Source organism: Rhipicephalus sanguineus, chromosome 6 (assembly GCF_013339695.2).
Source record: "Rhipicephalus sanguineus isolate Rsan-2018 chromosome 6, BIME_Rsan_1.4, whole genome shotgun sequence".
NCBI lineage: Eukaryota > Metazoa > Arthropoda > Arachnida > Ixodida > Ixodidae > Rhipicephalus > Rhipicephalus sanguineus.
In genome coordinates, this window is record NC_051181.1 from 173650027 (window position 1) to 173669697 (window position 19671).

The following is a 19671-nucleotide window of genomic DNA, read 5'->3' on the forward strand; positions in this document are numbered from 1 at the left end:
TCATGCACCGCTCATACATTGAAATCTCAGAAGCCACGCTTGGGGCTTGGCCTTGTTGTCTTGCTTTCATTTTTTTGGTCAATTTTTTTATTTCATAAGGGACATGCTGTACTTTAGTCAAAAGTAAGGGATGAGTAGTTTTCGTAATTTTACTTACTTGGAATTTTACTTACATGATGCCTTCAGGTAGTATGCAAGGGATTATTGGTCAGCTGCCTGCTCGTATATAGATCACGTGCTACGTGACGCCAAAAAGGCAGAAAAAAGAGTGTTCCACACTCGCCGCCATGGCTGTGACTGGCGCTGACTGACACTCCTAAGTTTCATTACACATATATACCCTATAAAGTGGACGGGGAGATGACCGCCGCCGTAGCTCAGTGGTAGAGCATCGGACGCATTATTCGAAGGTCGCAGATTCGGCCCCTGCCGGCGGCAAGTTATCTTTTCATCCACTTTACTTTCTTCGAATAACAGAGAGCTGAGCTAGTTGGTAAGTATTCATTCTAAAAAGACAGGGCGTGCAAACACGGACACAAGAAAGAAGTCAGGACACCACAAACGCCGTGGTGTCCTGACTTCTTTCTTGTGTCCGTGTTTGCATGCCCTGTCTTTTTAGAATGATTACTTTCTTCACATTTATATTCTAATTACTACAAATAACACCCCCTATACTTTCCTTGGCATTGCTGTCTGTTAGTTCTCATTAATATTGTGTCTAATAAAGAAAAACGAGCCCTTAAAAGTAATCTTTCCTTCATTCATAGCGAGGGTCTCGCTCTGGCAGACATGATGCCTTCAGGTAGGATGCGAGGGATTATTGGTCAGCTGCCTGCTCGTATATAGATCACGTGCTACGTGACGCCAAAAAGGCAGAAAAAAGAGTGTTCCACACTCGCTGCCATGGCTGCGACTGGCGCTGACTGACACTCCTAAGTTTCATTACACATATATACCCTATAAAGTGGACGGGGAGATGACCGCCGCCGTAGCTCAGTGGTAGAGCATCGGACGCATTATTCGGAGGTCGCAGGTTCGGTCCCTGCCGGCGGCAAGTTATCTTTTCATCCAATTTACTTTCTTCACATTTATATTCTAATTACTACAAATAACACCCCCTATACTTTCCTTGGCATTGCTGTCTGTTCTCATTAATACTTACCTGGAAGTGATTCATTACATTACTGAATTACTGGACCACAAAAGTAATTTAATTGCTACCAAGTCTGATTTTTGCACTGTGTGATGAAAGCTCTTTTATTATCAGTGTGTCTGAAACCTTGGGACTTTGTCCATCCCCATGTGGGCCTTGTACGCACGGATGTATGGTGCGTGCATTGGAGCAAGCTGGAGTCGTTTAAGCACTTCTAAACATTCAGAGAATTACAATGTAGAGGTTGTGTCTCCATGATGGACCCCATTCTCAGTCGTGATTTTCCTCCTTTTCTTGAGCTGTGGAATCTCTGTAGATGTTGGCTCTGTGCAATATGCCTCCAAAACTGCTGCTATATCTACTCAGTCCACTGCCTTTTCATAATGGGTGGATGCCATATAAAAGGGATTTTCTTTCTTTGGCAGATTTCTCAATTACTTGATTAATCACATGAAGGTGATCTATGGTAGGGTTCCCTCAGCAGTACCCTACCTCTTGTAGAGTACTGAAAGTAGGTTGGTCAGAACAGACTGTTGGGCTAGTTGGTTATCCATGAACACTGAAAGAATAAGTGCTAAAATTGACAAGCACAAAAAGGAGAATAGACAAAGGACTGGCGCTACTAACAACTGTTTATTTTCGTCACACCCACCGAGTTTAAATGCATATAATCATGGTGTTGCGCATGCGCAACTTCACATTGGAAACGTAGAGCAGAAAAAATCAAGTATAATAAAAAAAACACTATGCTATAACGCCTGCCATATAACAAGGTGTGAGTTACAGCTGCACATGTCAAAGGGAGCCTTGCAGAAATTCAAATTCGGTAGCATGCAAGGATACCGAAGCCTCACTTATACATGAACCAACATTCTTTTTGATAAAAAACGCTTCTGTATAAGTGAAGTTGCGCATGAGCAGCACCATGATTATATGTATTTAAACTCGGTGGGTGTGACGAAAATAAACAGTTGTTAGCAGCGCCAGTCCTTTGTCTGTTCTCCTTTTTGTGCTTGTCAATTTTAGCACTTATTCTTTCAGTGTAGGTTGATCAGTCTGTATTTTTACTCTGTTACATCTCCCTTTTTGTGTATTAGTAAAATGCTGGCATTTTTCAGACTTCCTGGTATATTTGAAGTATTAAGGCATAATTTTTAGAGTGTCACAAGCACCTTAAATATAATATCTTCTCCATCTTTGATCAAATTGGTTGTTATGCCGTCTTCTCCGGCCGCTTTTCTGTGAGGCATGCATTATGGTCCATGCCATGAAAAGTTTTCTTTTAGCTGCCTTGATGCTGCCACCTCTACCTTTTTGACATTGTAGTTTCGTATGTCACTGAGTTGCAGGAGCGTGCTTAACTGAGCTGGTTGGTACATGATTAAGACGAGAGCAAACAGCGCTAAACGCGGGACGGCGAAGAACGACAGACACATCTGTCGTTCTTCGCCGTCCCGTGTTTAGCGCTGTTTGCTCTCGTCTTAGTCACTGAGTTTATTTTCATGGTTCCGAATAAGTGTAATACTCTCCCTTACAAGTCCTTGCTGGCATGCATGCATTTTCACATCCACCTTGACAGTCCTTGTTCTTTGTGTTGTGTTGCTTCACCCTAAGCACCCTCACGATAAAATTATCAGAATGTGCAGATAGCCCAATCTCTTATATATATATATATATATATATATATATATATATATATATATATATATATATATATAAATGGGGGTCCTACCTTTTCAAGAGTACCAGGTGGCTTTTTGACTACCCCCAATCCTGCTGAATAAAATCATGCTATTATCTGTGAACTTGGGAACTAGTTATCTAAACAATATTTTCTTAGAAAAAAATTTGTGATGCCATGAGGGTGCATTTTTAACGTTTGTTAGAAAAAAAGACAGATTCTTTCATGAGAAATATATTGGCATTGTGGGCTTCACAAGTGCATGCATGAAACAATAAAAATACTGCAAGAACAAATAAAGCACAAACGTTGTGACCAAATTGTGACAAGGTTGGCAAAAACAGTGTTTTGACCTTGCTGCTACTTAATTTTCAGTGTAGTGGTCCAAGTAAAAATATGACGCATACATCATTGTGTGGCAAGCTTTGTTGTAGGTATATATAGAGAAAGCTTTAGAACAGTAACTTTTGTGTTACACGAGAAAAGGGTTTTCAAACTGAAATAGTACCAGAAAGTTGTGCGGAGTTTCACTTCACTCAGTGGAGGATTCCAGAGGGCTCTTCTGTGCAATTAATACAATCCTGCTCCTCACAGACTCGAGTGATATCTCTGTGTGCACCCTGAAAAGGCAATAGTAATGAACTTGCGGGAAGTTCAGAGGAAACAGAGATATGTTTGTCCAAAAAATGTATTTTGAAAAGTGCTAGAAGCAAAGGAAGTCTGAAATATGCACAATATATGCTTTGGCTATATTTTTCAAGTGGTCTAAATTAGAGAACTCTAAACAAATAGTACAACGCACAGCAGTCGAAATAAGCGGAGGTGATTCCTAGTGAAAAGTTCCGTCATAGAAATCATTTACATTGTTTGTGAACCGTCTAAACTAGCCCATATATAGGAAAAAAGATGTGCTGATTTGTACTTTGTTGCTGTCATAAGCTACACTTTGTTATTTTTTTATTTTGCTGCAGGAACAACTATTGCTATTGACTCCTTTTTCTGGCAACGATGGCTGTGGCCAGAAGGTGAAGTGCTCTGGTTCAATGTGGTGCTGAACAAGAGCTCTGAATGGGGTGTATCCTTTTGGCTTGTGCCCTAACTTAGTGACAGTGTGTGCCTGACATTTTATCGTTGTTTCACCGGCAGAGCCATGAGTTTTATTGATTACACAGCCATCCTGACAGATAGCACTTCTTGGAATCCTTGTGACAACATGTCATGATGTCTTTATGCGACTCCTAATGCTCACAGCCTTCACTCCTCTTAAAAATTAACTCAAAGGCAAACATCTTTTTCTTAGTTTTATTGATGCCCATGGAATTTCCTTAAAGGGCCAGTAAGCAGGCTCCAGCTTTTTTTTACACCCCCCAAGCAAGCTCGCCAATTCGTACAGTAGACCGCGGCGATCACATTTTCCAAATATTACAGCGCCGCGAGCTGCGCGGCGCTGTAAAAAAAAATCACCACCATATCCACAAAGTGAATAATGTTAGAGGAGCTTGCTCGGAGATGATCGGGTAACCCGCGAATCTACCTCTACCATCATATATAGACGTGACAACGTTGTTATTCGGGATGGTAAAATCGATGAACGATTAATCGATTAAAGGAGCACCGTTAATCGATTAATCGTAATCGATTTCCACCTTTCAGTTAATCGAATTTATCGATTAAAACTCTTCGATTAATCGATTACGGCAATCCCCCTACCCCCAACAACCGCCCCTTGGCTGATGCGCATGAGTGCAAGGCGAGCGATGCTGAGACGCAGAAGTCGAGCGCAGCTACTCCTTTTCACTACAGTGCATATTTGTACGCTAGCGCATATTTGTACACCGGGCCCGTGCCCCGCCGAAATTTTTTTTTGCCATGGCATACACAGCTCAAAATGACACTCTATCACATCTGCCTGCCCGACCCCTACTTCAGGTCAAAAAAGCACCCCCCCCCCGAAAAATATTTCTGGCTACGCCCCTGCTAGAGGCCCGTGTACTCTGCAATGTAGTACACGTTAAAGAACACCAGATTGTCAAAATTTCCGGAGCCCTCTATTTCGGTTGACCGGTTCTTATTGCTATTATGTTTACTCCTGAGCAAATAAAAGATTATTGTTTACCAATGAATGAAAGAAAGAAAATATACTGGAAGGCTGGGAGGGTGACCTGAGCTAGTACGCGCCAGCCTCCCATATATATATATATATATATATATATCACCCAAAGACGACGGACCCCCTGTAACCATTGAACGAAAGTGCGAATTCTCACGAAGGTGCAAATGTGCACATGTGATCTCTAGCGCGCCTGATAGAAAGACTTCAGTCGAGATCAAACACAAACAGTGCCTCTCAAACAATGAGATATCTTTTTTAAAGCACCCATCAAAAATGTTGATTAATCGATTAAAACATCACATAGAAAGCAATTAATTGATGAAAGGCTAAATCAATGAACGATTAATGATTAATTAATTGAAAATTTTAATCGACCATCCCTAGTTGTTATATATACATTACATACACAATGTTTATTAATTTACATTTGGATGCACTATATACATTTTGATTAACTATATATACATTTGGATGAACTATATGCATTATATATACACAAGAGATGTTCTTTTACAAAGTACAAGAAGGGCGTCCCTTGATGAGCTTGGGGACTCATTTCCCTTTAAAGATGATTGCTTTATGATGGATGAACTATATAAATTACATATACACAAGAGCTGCTGCTGCATTGCGAGCCTGCCGTGCTGCCGCCTTGGCTTTTGGGGTGTTCATGCTGCGGAACGGTAATAAAGAGTGTTCACTGAGTGAGCTTCCAGCGAAGAGAAAGGAAGCGCGCCAAACGAGATGTGTGGCCCTCTAGCGGTCACCTACCTAACTAGCGCGCGTGCCGAGTGTGGTGTGCGCCGCCTTGAGCTGTGGCGCGCCATCTAGTGAGCATCTTGAAATCACCAGAGAGCGCACCTACGCCTATGGTGGGACCAATGAGAACTAGTGTACATGCCGCCAACAACGGACAAGGCGCGAGTATAAGAAGCTTGGCGAGCAAGCTCCTAAAACAATTCCCGCGCCTCTTTCCTTCGCCTGACCAATCCCCCTCGTACGCGCAGTGGCGCAAACTTGCCCATGGGCAACTTGACGTACCACTGAGCTCGTCGATTGGTCTAAACCAGGTCCCAACAAACAGTTGTCAAGTTAACGTCAGTTCCTGTTCCCACCCAGCGCTACGAAACTGCGCCTTGTTTCTTGGCCCTGCGGTGACGCGGTTTCGGCCACGCAGTTGTCGGGTTGTCGCATGTATATTCCTCGCACTGTAAAGCACCTGCACGCACTTGGCCTTCAACGTGAGCAACACGTGGAGGAAGCGTTGTCGGCTGCAAATCGAGTGGACAGATCTCTGGTAGCTCGGACGGGCCGCTTGGTTTTCCCATTGCACACGCGGCAAGCGGGGTTCTCCATGCTTTTCTCTCACGCCCCTTCGTCGTCCTGTAAGGCAAGCATGCGTTCCTGCTGCATTGCGACCTGTCACAAAGGTTTAAAAATACCGAAGAGCCGAAAACTGCCCGTAAAGTTACGGAGCACGTGCAACAATGTAAAAAATAAACAACCAGGAGTGACAGCAAGCGGAAAAGCATTGCGACTGATGGAGCTCGCCAATGATGTCAATTGCTGACTTCCTGTCACGTTGCCCAAGTGGGCGGAGCCACGACGACGGGCTGCACTTTCCCCTCTCTGTGGCGGAGGAGGGTGGCGAGGCTGCGCGAAAATTTGAAAGCAGCTGAAACGGGTGTTCTAACCCCTGTAACTTCCTTATTATAGCACGTATTCGCAGAATTCTTGTGGCAACATGTTCACATAGCAAAACTGCACATATTTCTCTTTATTACAATTTTTGGACCTCGGGGCTGTTTACTGGCTCTTTAAGTGTATTTTTGCCATTAGCTCTCAGGGAAATGGACATTAATTTTGATTAGGGGTGTGCGAATATCAAATTTTTCGAATACAAATCGAATACGAATATCCACCTTCGAATATCGAATCGAATATCGAATATCAAAGTTAAAAATGCCTCCACAGTAACAATATTTTATTTAACATGCAGCTATTTGAAAAAAAAAAATATTAACAGCCTGACTGGCAATGCAACATACACTGCTATCTCCAGAACACAATGTCCAGGCTAGCACAATGCACATCAGAACACAATCAAATATCACGGCACAATGAAAGCAATGACTAGATGTTATCATGAAGAAATATGAGTTGCTTCACATGATCAGGCAGCAGGCGCTCCCTTCTAACAGAGACAACCCCCCCTGCCACTGAAAAGGCACGCTCGCTTGGAACAGAAGTGGCTGGTATAGGGAGGTACATGGTGCAAAGCTTTGCCAGACTGGGGTATCTGAAGGTGCCTACAGTCCGCCACCAGTCACATGGGTCACTGTCTTTCTTCAGAAGTGGTCCCGCATAGTGAACGAGTGGTAGTGCGGCACGTTACGGCCGCATAATATTGAAAATGTATGGTTACATGATCGCCAATAGCGCTGCACGTCGGAGATGCACCAGCAATAAATCATACGTATTGGGGCGCTCGTCGCAGGCAGATATCGGGCCTCCGTGTACTTACGATGTTTATCGCTCCTCTCGGCAACGTTTTTAACTATACGAACGCAGCAGAAATGTGGAAGACGAGTTATTTTATGCATGATAATCGAATCGCATATTCGAATTTTTCGAATATTCGATGTTATCGATTATTCGAAACTTTTCGAATACACGATTTTCGAATCGAATACGAATATTTCGAATGTAATAGTTGACGAATATTCAAAACTTTCGAATATTCGCACACCCCTAATTTTAATTAAACACTACTATTGTAGGCGGCCAGTTACCTTTTTCAGCGAGTATACCTAGGCCATCTACTTCATACTGCGAGTGGTGATTAACAGCAGCAGCAGCTCACCGGCAGAGTGACATGCTGTCATTGAGTGCCTGGAGTGTTGCTTGCCTAGCTCTCTTCCTTGGCGTCCACAACTAGTGCCACTACGGAAGCTTTTCTGCGGCACACAGTGTGATAAAGAAAGCAGAGGTGAAAAATAGTGCAAGTGGAAAGGACTAGTCAAAGGCAATCAGAGTTTTTCAATCTTACGAGTCACATAACTCCCCATATGCTCCAGGTACCAAATTCTGGACACATCATTGGCCAAAAGCACTGAGGTCTGCTGACTGTTGCACCACGTGTAGGCAGAAGAACAAGCTTAATAAATGAGATTTTGTGTGTCCGACTGCACAAGTGCACAAGGGATGCTGCATTGATGAAAATGAGCAGTGTATACATGTTTGCAACTTATTGTGCAGATGATACGTGCGTCACAGAAACGTTGGACCTTTCTTGAAAGTACTTCTCTGAATTCTTGCTGTGGCGACTCACACAGTGGCAGCGAAAACTGCAGCGATCATGGCAGTGTGGTGTGTTTTTTGTCATTGCTCCCTGGTGGCGTATCTATTTACTATACTCAACAAATTTGTCCATGGGCATGTCCAGATTTTGGAATGAAGTTTCACAACTGGTATGATTGCAGAAGTCTCGAAGGCAACGAGCAAGAGGTTCTAATATGTCCTTACTGCAAATAGATGGATATCAGTGTGGAAGATTACAAAAGTGCGAGGCATTGCCACAATCTGTGCATGGTTACATTGTGGTGACCAGGTCACGGCAAGTAGAGCGTCTCCAGCACAGGGTCCTGACCTACAGCTCACTTTAGTGGTTGTGGTGCTCAACTGCTGACCTGAAGGTTGCGGGATCGAGTCCTGGCTGCCGCGGCTGCATTTCGATGGAGACAAAATGCTGGAGGCCGGTTACTTAGATTTAGGTGAACATTAAAGAACTCCAGGTGGTTTAAGTTTCCTCCACTACGGAGTCCCTCATAATCGTATTATGGTTTTGGGACGTAAAACCCCAACAATTACTATTATTAACACTGTCTCGGGTGGCCAGCTCTGGCTATTCCACACGAGTCGCAGTCACAGCTTCCTGTGGTTCGCTATCCAGAGGGAGCGATGAGTTCGGAGCACTGGTGGTAAACATTGTTTTGGGGCACGCAGGTTGAGTGGAGATGCACACACCTCTGTGCACACTCAAGAGGCATTTTTCTGGCAGCATACTTCAGTGGTGAAAGGTCAAGGCCGAGGGTGAAAGTGACCCAAACAACTGTTCTGCGTGGCTTCTGTATTGACAACACTGAGTTGCCTGAATTTTAGCAATTGAAGTACTTTGGTAACTTCAGCGACTAAAGTACCTTGGTAATGTGTGCATCGCCAAGCATACATCATATGTAGCGCAGTCATCGATTAATGGACAATGTGCATAAATGCACAGAGCGCCCACTCCATCTGACAGCGTGCAAAGAATGCCTTTGTGGTTAGGTTAGGTTAGACTATAATTGGAATATAATAGATTAGAATATAATATCTGGGGTTTAACATCTAGTTGCTGCCTGTGGTCCAGATAAATGCATGCTTCATTGTGCAGGATCGCTAGTTCTTGCATAAGCAGTTGCATATGCGCAGGAATTGTCGGGCTCACCAATGTGTTGTGTTGTGGTGTGGCGTGGCGTACCAAGTTTCACGTCATGTGGCACACGCTCTGATATGAGCGTATACCTTGACAAAAGCAGTAGCGGTTAGAAGGTGGAGTTTCGTTCAGGGTGGGCCCTTCAAGTTGTTGTAAGGTGCAGCATTCTGTGAAAAGGGGAAGGCCACATGAAGTGGGAGGACAAGAACCTTGCATCTGGTAGTGATGTTCCTCACTCATGGCAGCCTACAGCTTGACATGCCAGGCAACAATATCCTCAGGCGGGAAATGGCATAGTGGGGGGATGAACAGTGTGCTGGCCTGCCTGCCGTTGCTGCTGCATCATCAGGTAGGAACTGAATCACATCCACAGGACGCCAATTGCATGTGGCCGATCGATGTGCGCCATCTAGATTTTATAGCGAGTGGTGATTAACAGCGGTGGCTAGCCAGCAAAGCGGTATACCATCCTTTGCCCAGTAGCCTGGATCATGTACATACCCGAATACTCAAAGGCATAAAAATGTCTGAAAAAGTCACAGGACCAATAAAAAAAAATTGGTGGTCACTAAAAGCATGGTGGCAAGGCCATGCAGCTCTTTCCAAGCAATCATGTCCAAGTCTATGCAATCATTCACCAATTTGTTTAGCAAGGTTGATAATCCTAGCATTTTGTTATGCCATAAAACATTTGTCTGCATTTCACTTTTTTGTATGCAGTAATTCGGTCAACCTAGCTAATGATTTATGGGTTCCTAAAAGAACCACAAGCAATACCTTTTGCTCTAAAAGTGAACAATGTGCCTTGTTCTCAAACCTTTAAGCCACGTAATGTGTAACAAAATCAACATTGCCCTTGACAGCCATGGCAGACTTCACCTTGGTCGTGGTACCTGTATTCAGCCCTTCCTCGGGCGCTTGGCAGCTCTCTGCTCCTGATCCCCGTCGGTGTGTGGGTGGACCGGCGGGTGAAGATGCTGCTACTGCCTGCCGGGGCATATGTGCTTCTGTACTCGTTCCTGCCCCACAAGGAGCTGCGTTTCATCATCTACACTCTCCCTCTCCTCAACGTGGCTGCTGCAAGGGCATGTTTGCACTTGTGAGCACCCCAAGACAGGCACCAGAAAATTGTTGGGGTTTAACGATATGAGAGACGCCATAATGGAGGGCTCCTGAAATTTCAACCACCTGTGGTTCTTTAATGTGCACCTAAATCTAACCTGCGGGTCAGCAGTCGAGCACCATAACTGCCGTGGCGGGTCCAGGCATAAGATAGGCAGCTTTGTCACATGCTTTCAATGATAAGTGCTCAGTTTCAATTACAGTGGGCATGTGGATTTATTCTCTGTAAACGCAGCTGAGAGCAGTGCAAATTTGATGTGCAAGTGCATATTGAGGGTTGTCGATTTTTCACTGGCTTTATGCCGAGCCCGGAAAGAGGGATTGCGTTAAAGACCATGTCATGGTAACAAGTTCATTGGCTACTTCAGAGCCCACTCTACAACTTTTACACTAAAAATGTTGTCCTAGAATGGGTACTTAAAATTACACAATTAAGCTTTGGTTATCAGCAAACCAAGTTCACTTTATAATCTAGTCTAACTCAAGTCAACTACAAAAAGAGTATGCCATTGGCCAGATTTGCCTAAGGTACTGCCTTTTGGTCAAAGAAGCTTGGTACGGGTTGTGTGTGTGTGCACCTGAGAGAAAGAAAAAGATAAATTTTCTGTATTTTCTAGATTATAAGTCACAGCTTTCTGTAAGTTGTTTTCTGTGAGTTTCCACGCGCCGCGGTGGTCTAGTGGTTATGGTGCTCAACAGCTGACCTCAAAGATCACAGGATCGAATCCTGGCCACGGTGGCCGCATTTCGATGGAGGCGAAATGCTAGAGGCCTGTGTACTTAGATTTAGGTGCACGTTAAACAACCCCAGGTGGTCGAAATTTCCGGAGCCCTCCACTATGGATTCCCATAATCATATCTTGGTTTAATACATAAAATCCCAACATTTATTATGATTACTTTCTGTGAGTTTCAAAGAAAAAATTGGTCTGCTGTGTAAATCCAAATGAGGTAAAAGTTCCGGGGAAGATGGAAACTTGAAGCAATGAAAAATCCTTTGAACACAGGGTGTCGCTGGTGCTGATGTTTCGACAAGCGGACTTTTCTTCAAAGTTGCAGCCTTGAAGAATACAAGCCCGCTTGTCGAAACGTTGGCTCCAGCGATGCGCCATGTTCCAAGGATTTTTCATTGTCTGCCATGTGAGTAACATAAGGCACCTTCATTTAACTCACTTGACACAGTGAGTAAGATGCGTTCATACACTGATCGCTAAAGGCTGTGGTGCTTAACCATTTCAGTGCACTAAATATTCATATATCAAATATTAACGAGCCACAAATTCTAGAAGAAAAAAGAACTCCTTGGGCACACAGGATCATCATTTATTGTGTTGAAGAGCTTGTTCAATGCGTTGTAATAAGCAGTGGCGTAACTCCAGAAAAATCTCAAGGAGGGCCACTCATCTTGATGCCATAATGCGTTGTCAAAAGCAGTGGCGTAAATCCAGAAAAATCTCAAGGGGGGACACTCACCTTGATGCCATGCTGGCCATCTTGTTTTTCGTAAATATATATTGCTTTTAATTAATTTTTAATTAAAATTAATTTATTATATATAAAATTCAAAATACTGTTTTCAAGTAAATTAAAGATAGGAGCATGGGCCTGAGCAACCAGTAGTTGACAAAATTAGTGTCTGTGTAACTCGTATACGTATAGGCTCTAGCATGTATGTAGCTGATATGTCATTCAGGTTAAACCATCAACTGAAAATCCTAACACTTTTTTGTTTTAACGTGTAAAGAAAATGCTTTTATTTAACTTCAGCTCCAACCGTGTACACTGTTAGCATCCCACGATTTAACGCGGGAATCGTTCTTGTAAAGCGTGTTTATATTCCACCAGTTATTTGTTATAACACAATTGTATTCGAGAAACCGCATTCATACTTCATTGTCGGTGGCTTCTACCCCATCGTCTACATAAATAAATAATGGTAGATGATCAGGGATTGTTTGCTTTGCGCTTCAAAGGCCAGCATAATGAACAGTTTCGACACATCAGAAGTCACCCGTAGCATTTCATAATGTAATATCTGGGGTTTAACATCCCAAAACCACGATATGATTATGAGGGACGCCGTAGTGGAGGGCTCCAGAAATTTCGACCACCTTTAACGTGCACCTAAATAAAAGTACACGGGCCTCAAGCATTTTCGCCTCCATCGAAAATGCAGCCAGGATTCGATCCCACGTCCTTCGGGTGGGGTGCCATAACCGCTTGACCACCGTGGCGGGGCCTTTCAGAAAACCCTTTTGAAACAGCTTTCCCTCATGCACTTCTTTTCTACTCATTAGCAGGGTTTCAGAGTTGAATTTAAGGAGAGTGCGCTATGCTTAACTGTCAAGCAATTCAGATATGATATTTCAAAGGTAAATTTCAAGGGGGGACACTCGCAAGGGGTGTCCCCCCCCAGCCTGAATACAAGGGTGGTCAGGACCCCCCTGACCCCCCTCCCCATGATTTACGCCACTGGTCGAAAGATCCAACTGTCAGCATTGCTAGGTCACTGTCATTTGTATCTGAATAACTTGTAAGCAATGTTACAGGCACATTGTTGGCATTGCTGCTGTGGCATGGCATCCTGAGGGCAAATGCGGAAACAAACTTGCATAGTTTCATGCATATATAAGCTGCAGTGGAGAATGCTCCGGGGAAAACAAATGCAACTTTTTGCTTGAGAAATGCGGTGTTACAGAAAATGCATGGCTAGGGTACATGTACTGGTACATGTACAGTACTCACGAATTCAAACGCGACATCAAATTTTTTAGTATCACGACTGATGTGCATAATTGCTTGAGATAACCACGTCATGTTGCGACGAATCTGGTCTCTAACGATAATGTTGGCTCTGATTTTCGCGTTCGAGTCGAAATTAAGCCGATATGACCCGAACTGAAGATGGTGGACATGAAAGTATGCGTATTACTTAGCCCTAAATTGTGCTATTTCAATCTGTGAATACTGTACGTGTGTAAATAATGGGAGAACAGAAAGCTTCAAACAACAGTCAATCCCTGCCTTCTTTCCGTAGTCCCCGATGGGCAGCATTGCTTATTGCGTGAATAAAGGGAGCAGCTATCCTTTTATTAAGGGTGTCAGCTTGGAACACTTTGACACATGGTCTGTCTATCCGTCAGTCTGTCTATCTGTGACATTATCTGGTGAGTCAAAATGAAATCCATTGGTTTTTGAGAGCATCTGTTGTAAGAGCATGCCAGACGTGCTAAGGACATAATTGCCTTGAGTCTTGGATCGTGGAGGCTTTATAGCAGAAATGAAAAATATTGTAACGCACAATTCAGGCAGTATGCGAATAACTATTTATTGAGGGGCTAACTTGTGCCCGAAAAGTAAAATGAAAGATGCTCACATCGTTTTTCGCAGGAGACCCAAAAAAAGAATCAATCTCCGAGAAGTCCTCGAGCGGCGCGTCACTTCTTCATCGCATCATGCGCTGTGAAGTCGCGCGCCATCACGGCCTTTTCTTGTTTTAGCATTGGGCCGCTGTTCTCTTGGAGGGCGCACGAACCTGCGCGCTTAGTTTGAACATAACCGTCTTGCGTCATTATCCCTCCTCCAAGAACGCATCGTCCCGATGCGTACGGTGGCAATGTTGTTAACAAGGTCCGATTCGTGATCTCCGTTGGGAAAAGTGGTATGTGAACTGATTGGAGGTGTATAGCACAGTGTTCATTGCCTGTCATAGTATGGCTTCATCCTGACCACATGCACAGTTTCTGTGCGACGTCGGCATCTTGATGAGCTCACGTGTCCTTCCGGTGTAACCTCGTAGGTTGAGGGGCCCATACGACGGACTCGATAAGGGCCGAAATAACGACGCAGAAGCTTTTCGGAGAGGCCAGGCGTCCGTACGGTAGTCCATATTAGGGCACTGCACGGGCCCGGGCCGGCCCGAAAGCCCGGGCCGAGCCGGGTAAGGGGTTTTTGGATCGGGCCCGGGCTGGGCTCGGGCCCTTGATCTTCAGGCTCGGGTCGGGCTCGGGCCTGAGCCAGGCCTGTATTAGGCCCGGGTCTCATATGTATAGTTATAATTGCGTGTGTACATTGTGTGGCTTTGTTTTTGTTGTTTTGTGGGGTTTAACTTCCCGAAGCGACCCAGGCTATATGAGACGCCGTCGTTGAGGGCTCCGGGTAATTTAAACCACCTGGAGTGCATTGGCGTGCACAGAAATTGCACAGTACAAGACGTCTACAATTTTGCTCCATAGGTATGCCACTCAGGATTTCAAGAAACGCCTAATATAAGCTTCCACCATTATAGTGAGTGAAAGACGTTCTTGGGTACCGTGTAAGGAAAGCAACGGTAAACTGCCTAGATTAGTGTATATAAGATGTGCGCGTTGGTATCTAGGGAAACATTCCGAGTATGCAGCTACGCTCGCATGCCCGTAGACTGGCCAACACGACTTGTGGGTCATTAATATCTCAGGAGCTGTTTTGCGTGCATTTTAAGTGCAAGATGCGGAGCGACTCTTAACCCAGGGCAAACGCCGTTGTTGATTTTCCCATTACTAGTGGTGATGCGCCCGACCATAGAGACACTCGTTTCCCCGAGTGGCGGTGGCGGTGACTCGGGGAAGAAGGGTGGGACAAAGAACCTTGTTGTTTTGAACACGAAAACGTAGTGTAGGTCGGGTGCAGTTGCCTGCTGAGGCGTCAACACGACAGCTTTAATTTATGTAACGCTGCCCAGCCTGGCGTATTCCTCCCAGAAGCAGCTAGAGCACGTTTTTTTTTTTCATTGCATTGTGCAATAGATGAAGTTTGCAGGAGACTTGCTACTTTTACTCAACAGCCCTAGCTCGTATGCAGTTGATGTAGATTCAACCTAAAAATTTCTGCCGTGCGTTTTTCTCCACTTTATGCAGGTATTATATTTTGTAGTTGTTCTTTGAAATGCAAAAATGAGTGAAAACTTGAAAGCGCGAACGACGAAGACGAAAGAAACACAAACAACAGGACTTGCGCTTAACTTGCAACTGGCGTTTATTGGAAACGAACATCGTGATATACCCCGCATCAAGCTCATGCATATGCACTCGTCATCCCACAAAAGATAGCGTGGGTTTATTTTGAAAACATGATATTTGAAAACAAATCTACGGTGTATCAATGTACTTCGAAAGAAAAGCCACTTCATTTTCTTTTAACAGCAAAGAGGGGCTGCTGACACACATATCACCTGCTTTCTTTATCAAGTAAGCCTCGACGATTTCGCGTTCTGTTTTTGAACTGCTTTTTTTCAGAAAAGTGGTGTTGCAAAATAAAGGGGTACAAGCACATTGTCTGCAATGTTCTGCCATGTGGCTACCGAATCCCTTTCTGACATCGTTATTGTGCTGTCTCGCCCTGTCATTGAAGCATTGGCTAGTCTGTCCAATATAGACATGTCCACAACTCAAAGGAATATGGTACACTACGTTTGCAGTACACACAGTGTAGACAGTCTTATGATTGGTGTGACATTGCACGCGTTTCTTGGTCCTTTGAAGGTAGCAGACAGCTGATAGTCTGCAAGGCGCTGAAAAAACTAGATTGATATTATGTCGGTTAGCTATCTTCTTCAAGTTATGAGACACTTTGTGAAGGTATGGGATTGCATGCACAGGCCTTTTGTCAAGATTTCTTGTGGCGCGTTCCTTTGGCTGTTTTGATTTCTTGAGCAATGTCTCGCATACAGATGATACAACATGCACTGGAAAACCTGCCTTCCTTAATCTGCTAGCTTGCTTGGACACGCTTGGTTCTATCTGGTGAACGCATGACTTGCGCAAGGCATTAATAATACAAGTGGAGGCTATGCCTCTTTTTATAAGCTTGGAGTGGGCGCTGTCGAAGGGTAAAACACTTTTCTTTGACCTAGGGTTATAACTCCAACAGGCATGATTATATGATGAAAAAATAATCTGAAGGTCTAGAAACTGGATGGAATTTCCACAGAGCAATTCTACCGTAAACCTCAGCCCTTCAGAAAGGTTGGTGAACAATGTGAGACATTCTGCTACTGCATCGTCAAGGCAAAGGGCAGGTGATCGTTTTAGGACTATTAAATAGTCATCGACATACCTAAAAATACGAATGATTGGCATTTCGGTTAGTTTCGCATTTATACGATTGTCAAGGGATGCCAAAAAAATGTCACATAATATGGGCGCTATTGATGAGCCAATACAGATACCTGTGCTTTGAATAAAGTAAGAACCACTATGAATGATGGCTGTCGAATGTAGGTAGAATTCCAGCAAAGTTAAAAAATTGTCACAGTTCATGCACACGGAATTCTGGAAAGCAAGTTCACCAATTTCATTGATTTTTTCACGCACTGCCCGCAAGATACCTTCACTCGTCACAGAATAGTACAAGTCCTCAACGTCTAGGGAGAAACCGATTGCGGCTGTTCCTAGACCACCTTGTAGCTCCAGGACAACGTCATCTGAACTCCTCACTAAGAAGGGATCGTCGATTGGAAGCTGCTTTAAGTTTCCTTGCAGGAACTTCCCCAGTTGGAGCTGCCACGAATCTTTTTCAGAGACGATTACACGAAGTGGATAGCCAGGCTTGTGCGTCTTGCACGTGAAGAAGACTTCCAAGTAATCGTTTTCAGCAGACTTAACCCGTTGTCGTAGAGAATCTAGTTGTAAATCTTTCGTCAGTTTTAGCGCAGCTTTCTTTTGTTGCTCTGGATTAAAGTTGGTTATCTTGAAATTCTTCTTAATAGCTTCGTCGGCCTTGACTTCCATGGAAGGAGGATTTGTAGTACTGCCTGACAGCCTGATGGAAGTCAAGGCCGACGAAGCTATTAAGAAGAATTTCAAGATAACCAACTTTAATCCAGAGCAACAAAAGAAAGCTGCGCTAAAACTGACGAAAGATTTACAACTAGAGTCTCTACGACAACGGGTTAAGTCTGCTGAAAACGATTACTTGGAAGTCTTCTTCACGTGCAAGACGCACAAGCCTGGCTATCCACTTCGTGTAATCGTCTCTGAAAAAGATTCGTGGCAGCTCCAACTGGGGAAGTTCCTGCAAGGAAACTTAAAGCAGCTTCCAATCGACGATCCCTTCTTAGTGAGGAGTTCAGATGACGTTGTCCTGGAGCTACAAGGTGGTCTAGGAACAGCCGCAATCGGTTTCTCCCTAGACGTTGAGGACTTGTACTATTCTGTGACGAGTGAAGGTATCTTGCGGGCAGTGCGTGAAAAAATCAATGAAATTGGTGAACTTGCTTTCCAGAATTCCGTGTGCATGAACTGTGACAATTTTTACTCTTTGCTGGAATTCTACCTACATTCGACAGCCATCATTCATAGTGGTTCTTACTTTATTCAAAGCACAGGTATCTGTATTGGCTCATCAATAGCGCCCATATTATGTGACATTTTTTTGGCATCCCTTGACAATCGTATAAATGCGAAACTAACCGAAATGCCAATCATTCGTATTTTTAGGTATGTCGATGACTATTTAATAGTCCTAAAACGATCACCTGCCCTTTGCCTTGACGATGCAGTAGCAGAATGTCTCACATTGTTCACCAACCTTTCTGAAGGGCTGAGGTTTACGGTAGAATTGCCCTGTGGAAATTCCATCCAGTTTCTAGACCTTCAGATTATTTTTTCATCATCTAATCATGCCTGTTGGAGTTATAACCCTAGGTCAAAGAAAAGTGTTTTACCCTTCGACAGTGCCCACTCCAAGCTAATAAAAAGAGGCATAGCCTCCACTTGTATTATTAATGCCTTGCGCAAGTCATGCGTTCACCAGATAGAACCAAGCGTGTCCAAGCAAGCTAGCAGATTAAGGAAGGCAGGTTTTCCAGTGCATGTTGTATCATCTGTATGCGAGACATTGCTCAAGAAATCAAAACAGCCAAAGGAACGCGCCACAAGAAATCTTGACAAAAGGCCTGTGCATGCAATCCCATACCTTCACAAAGTGTCTCATAACTTGAAGAAGATAGCTAACCGACATAATATCAATCTAGTTTTTTCAGCGCCTTGCAGACTATCAGCTGTCTGCAACCTTCAAAGGACCAAGAAACGCGTGCAATGTCACACCAATCATAAGACTGTCTACACTGTGTGTACTGCAAACGTAGTGTACCATATTCCTTTGAGTTGTGGACGTGTCTATATTGGACAGACTAGCCAATGCTTCAATGACAGGGCGAGACAGCACAATAACGATGTCAGAAAGGGATTCGGTAGCCACATGGCAGAACATTGCAGACAATGTGCTTGTACCCCTTTATTTTGCAACACCACTTTTCTGAAAAAAAGCAGTTCAAAAACAGAACGCGAAATCGTCGAGGCTTACTTGATAAAGAAAGCAGGTGATATGTGTGTCAGCAGCCCCTCTTTGCTGTTAAAAGAAAATGAAGTGGCTTTTCTTTCGAAGTACATTGATACACCGTAGATTTGTTTTCAAATATCATGTTTTCAAAATAAACCCACGCTATCTTTTGTGGGATGACGAGTGCATATGCATGAGCTTGATGCGGGGTATATCACGATGTTCATTTCCAATAAACGCCAGTTGCAAGTTAAGCGCAAGTCCTGTTGTTTGTGTTTCGTCTTCGTCGTTCGCACTTTCAAGTTTTCACTAATGATGGACCAACTCGCCCAAACCAAGGTATTGTTGCAAAAATGAGATTGTGTGGTTAGCACTGCATGCGTACATGAAATAGTCAGCTATGACTAATTATATTTTATATTGCCCTGCAATCATTTCGCAAGAGTGTTACGTGCGTAATTCACCAAAAGTATGCACAGTACCAGTGAAAGTCGTGACACTGAAAGAAGTTCCTAAAACAATCTCTAGAAAATATCTTGTGTGCGGCAGGTACCTTCACAATAACCGAAGGTTGGACATTGCCTTCTTTATGCTCAAGGCATAACTAGCTGAAACGGGCCAGGCCGGGCCCAAACCTTTCGGGCCCGGGCCGGGTACGGGCCACATTTAAGGACACCGGGCCGGGCTTGGGCGGGCCGGAGCATGGCGTTTTTGGGCCGGGCCGGCCCATGCCGGAAAAAACGGCCCGGCCCTTGCAGTGCTCTAGTCCATATCCAAACCCTGTCGCCTGGTGCGTAGTCAACTTCTCT

The 19671-nt window shown here is 44.1% G+C and overlaps 1 protein-coding gene and 1 non-coding gene across 2 annotated transcripts in view; both read left to right on the top strand.

The window, feature by feature from the left end:
• The window catches only part of LOC119397066 (probable Dol-P-Man:Man(7)GlcNAc(2)-PP-Dol alpha-1,6-mannosyltransferase), a 67438-nt gene that overhangs the window by 25683 nt on the left and 22084 nt on the right, over window positions 1-19671 (top strand). Inside the window, exons 6-7 of the mRNA XM_037664497.2 lie at window positions 3806-3909; window positions 10294-10520. Coding sequence (XP_037520425.1) covers window positions 3806-3909; window positions 10294-10520 — 331 coding nt within the window. The remainder of the gene's footprint in view (window positions 1-3805; window positions 3910-10293; window positions 10521-19671) is intronic.
• On the top strand, window positions 983-1054 carry Trnam-cau (transfer RNA methionine (anticodon CAU)). Its single transcript has one exon. It is a non-coding gene; the product is annotated as a tRNA-Met (tRNA).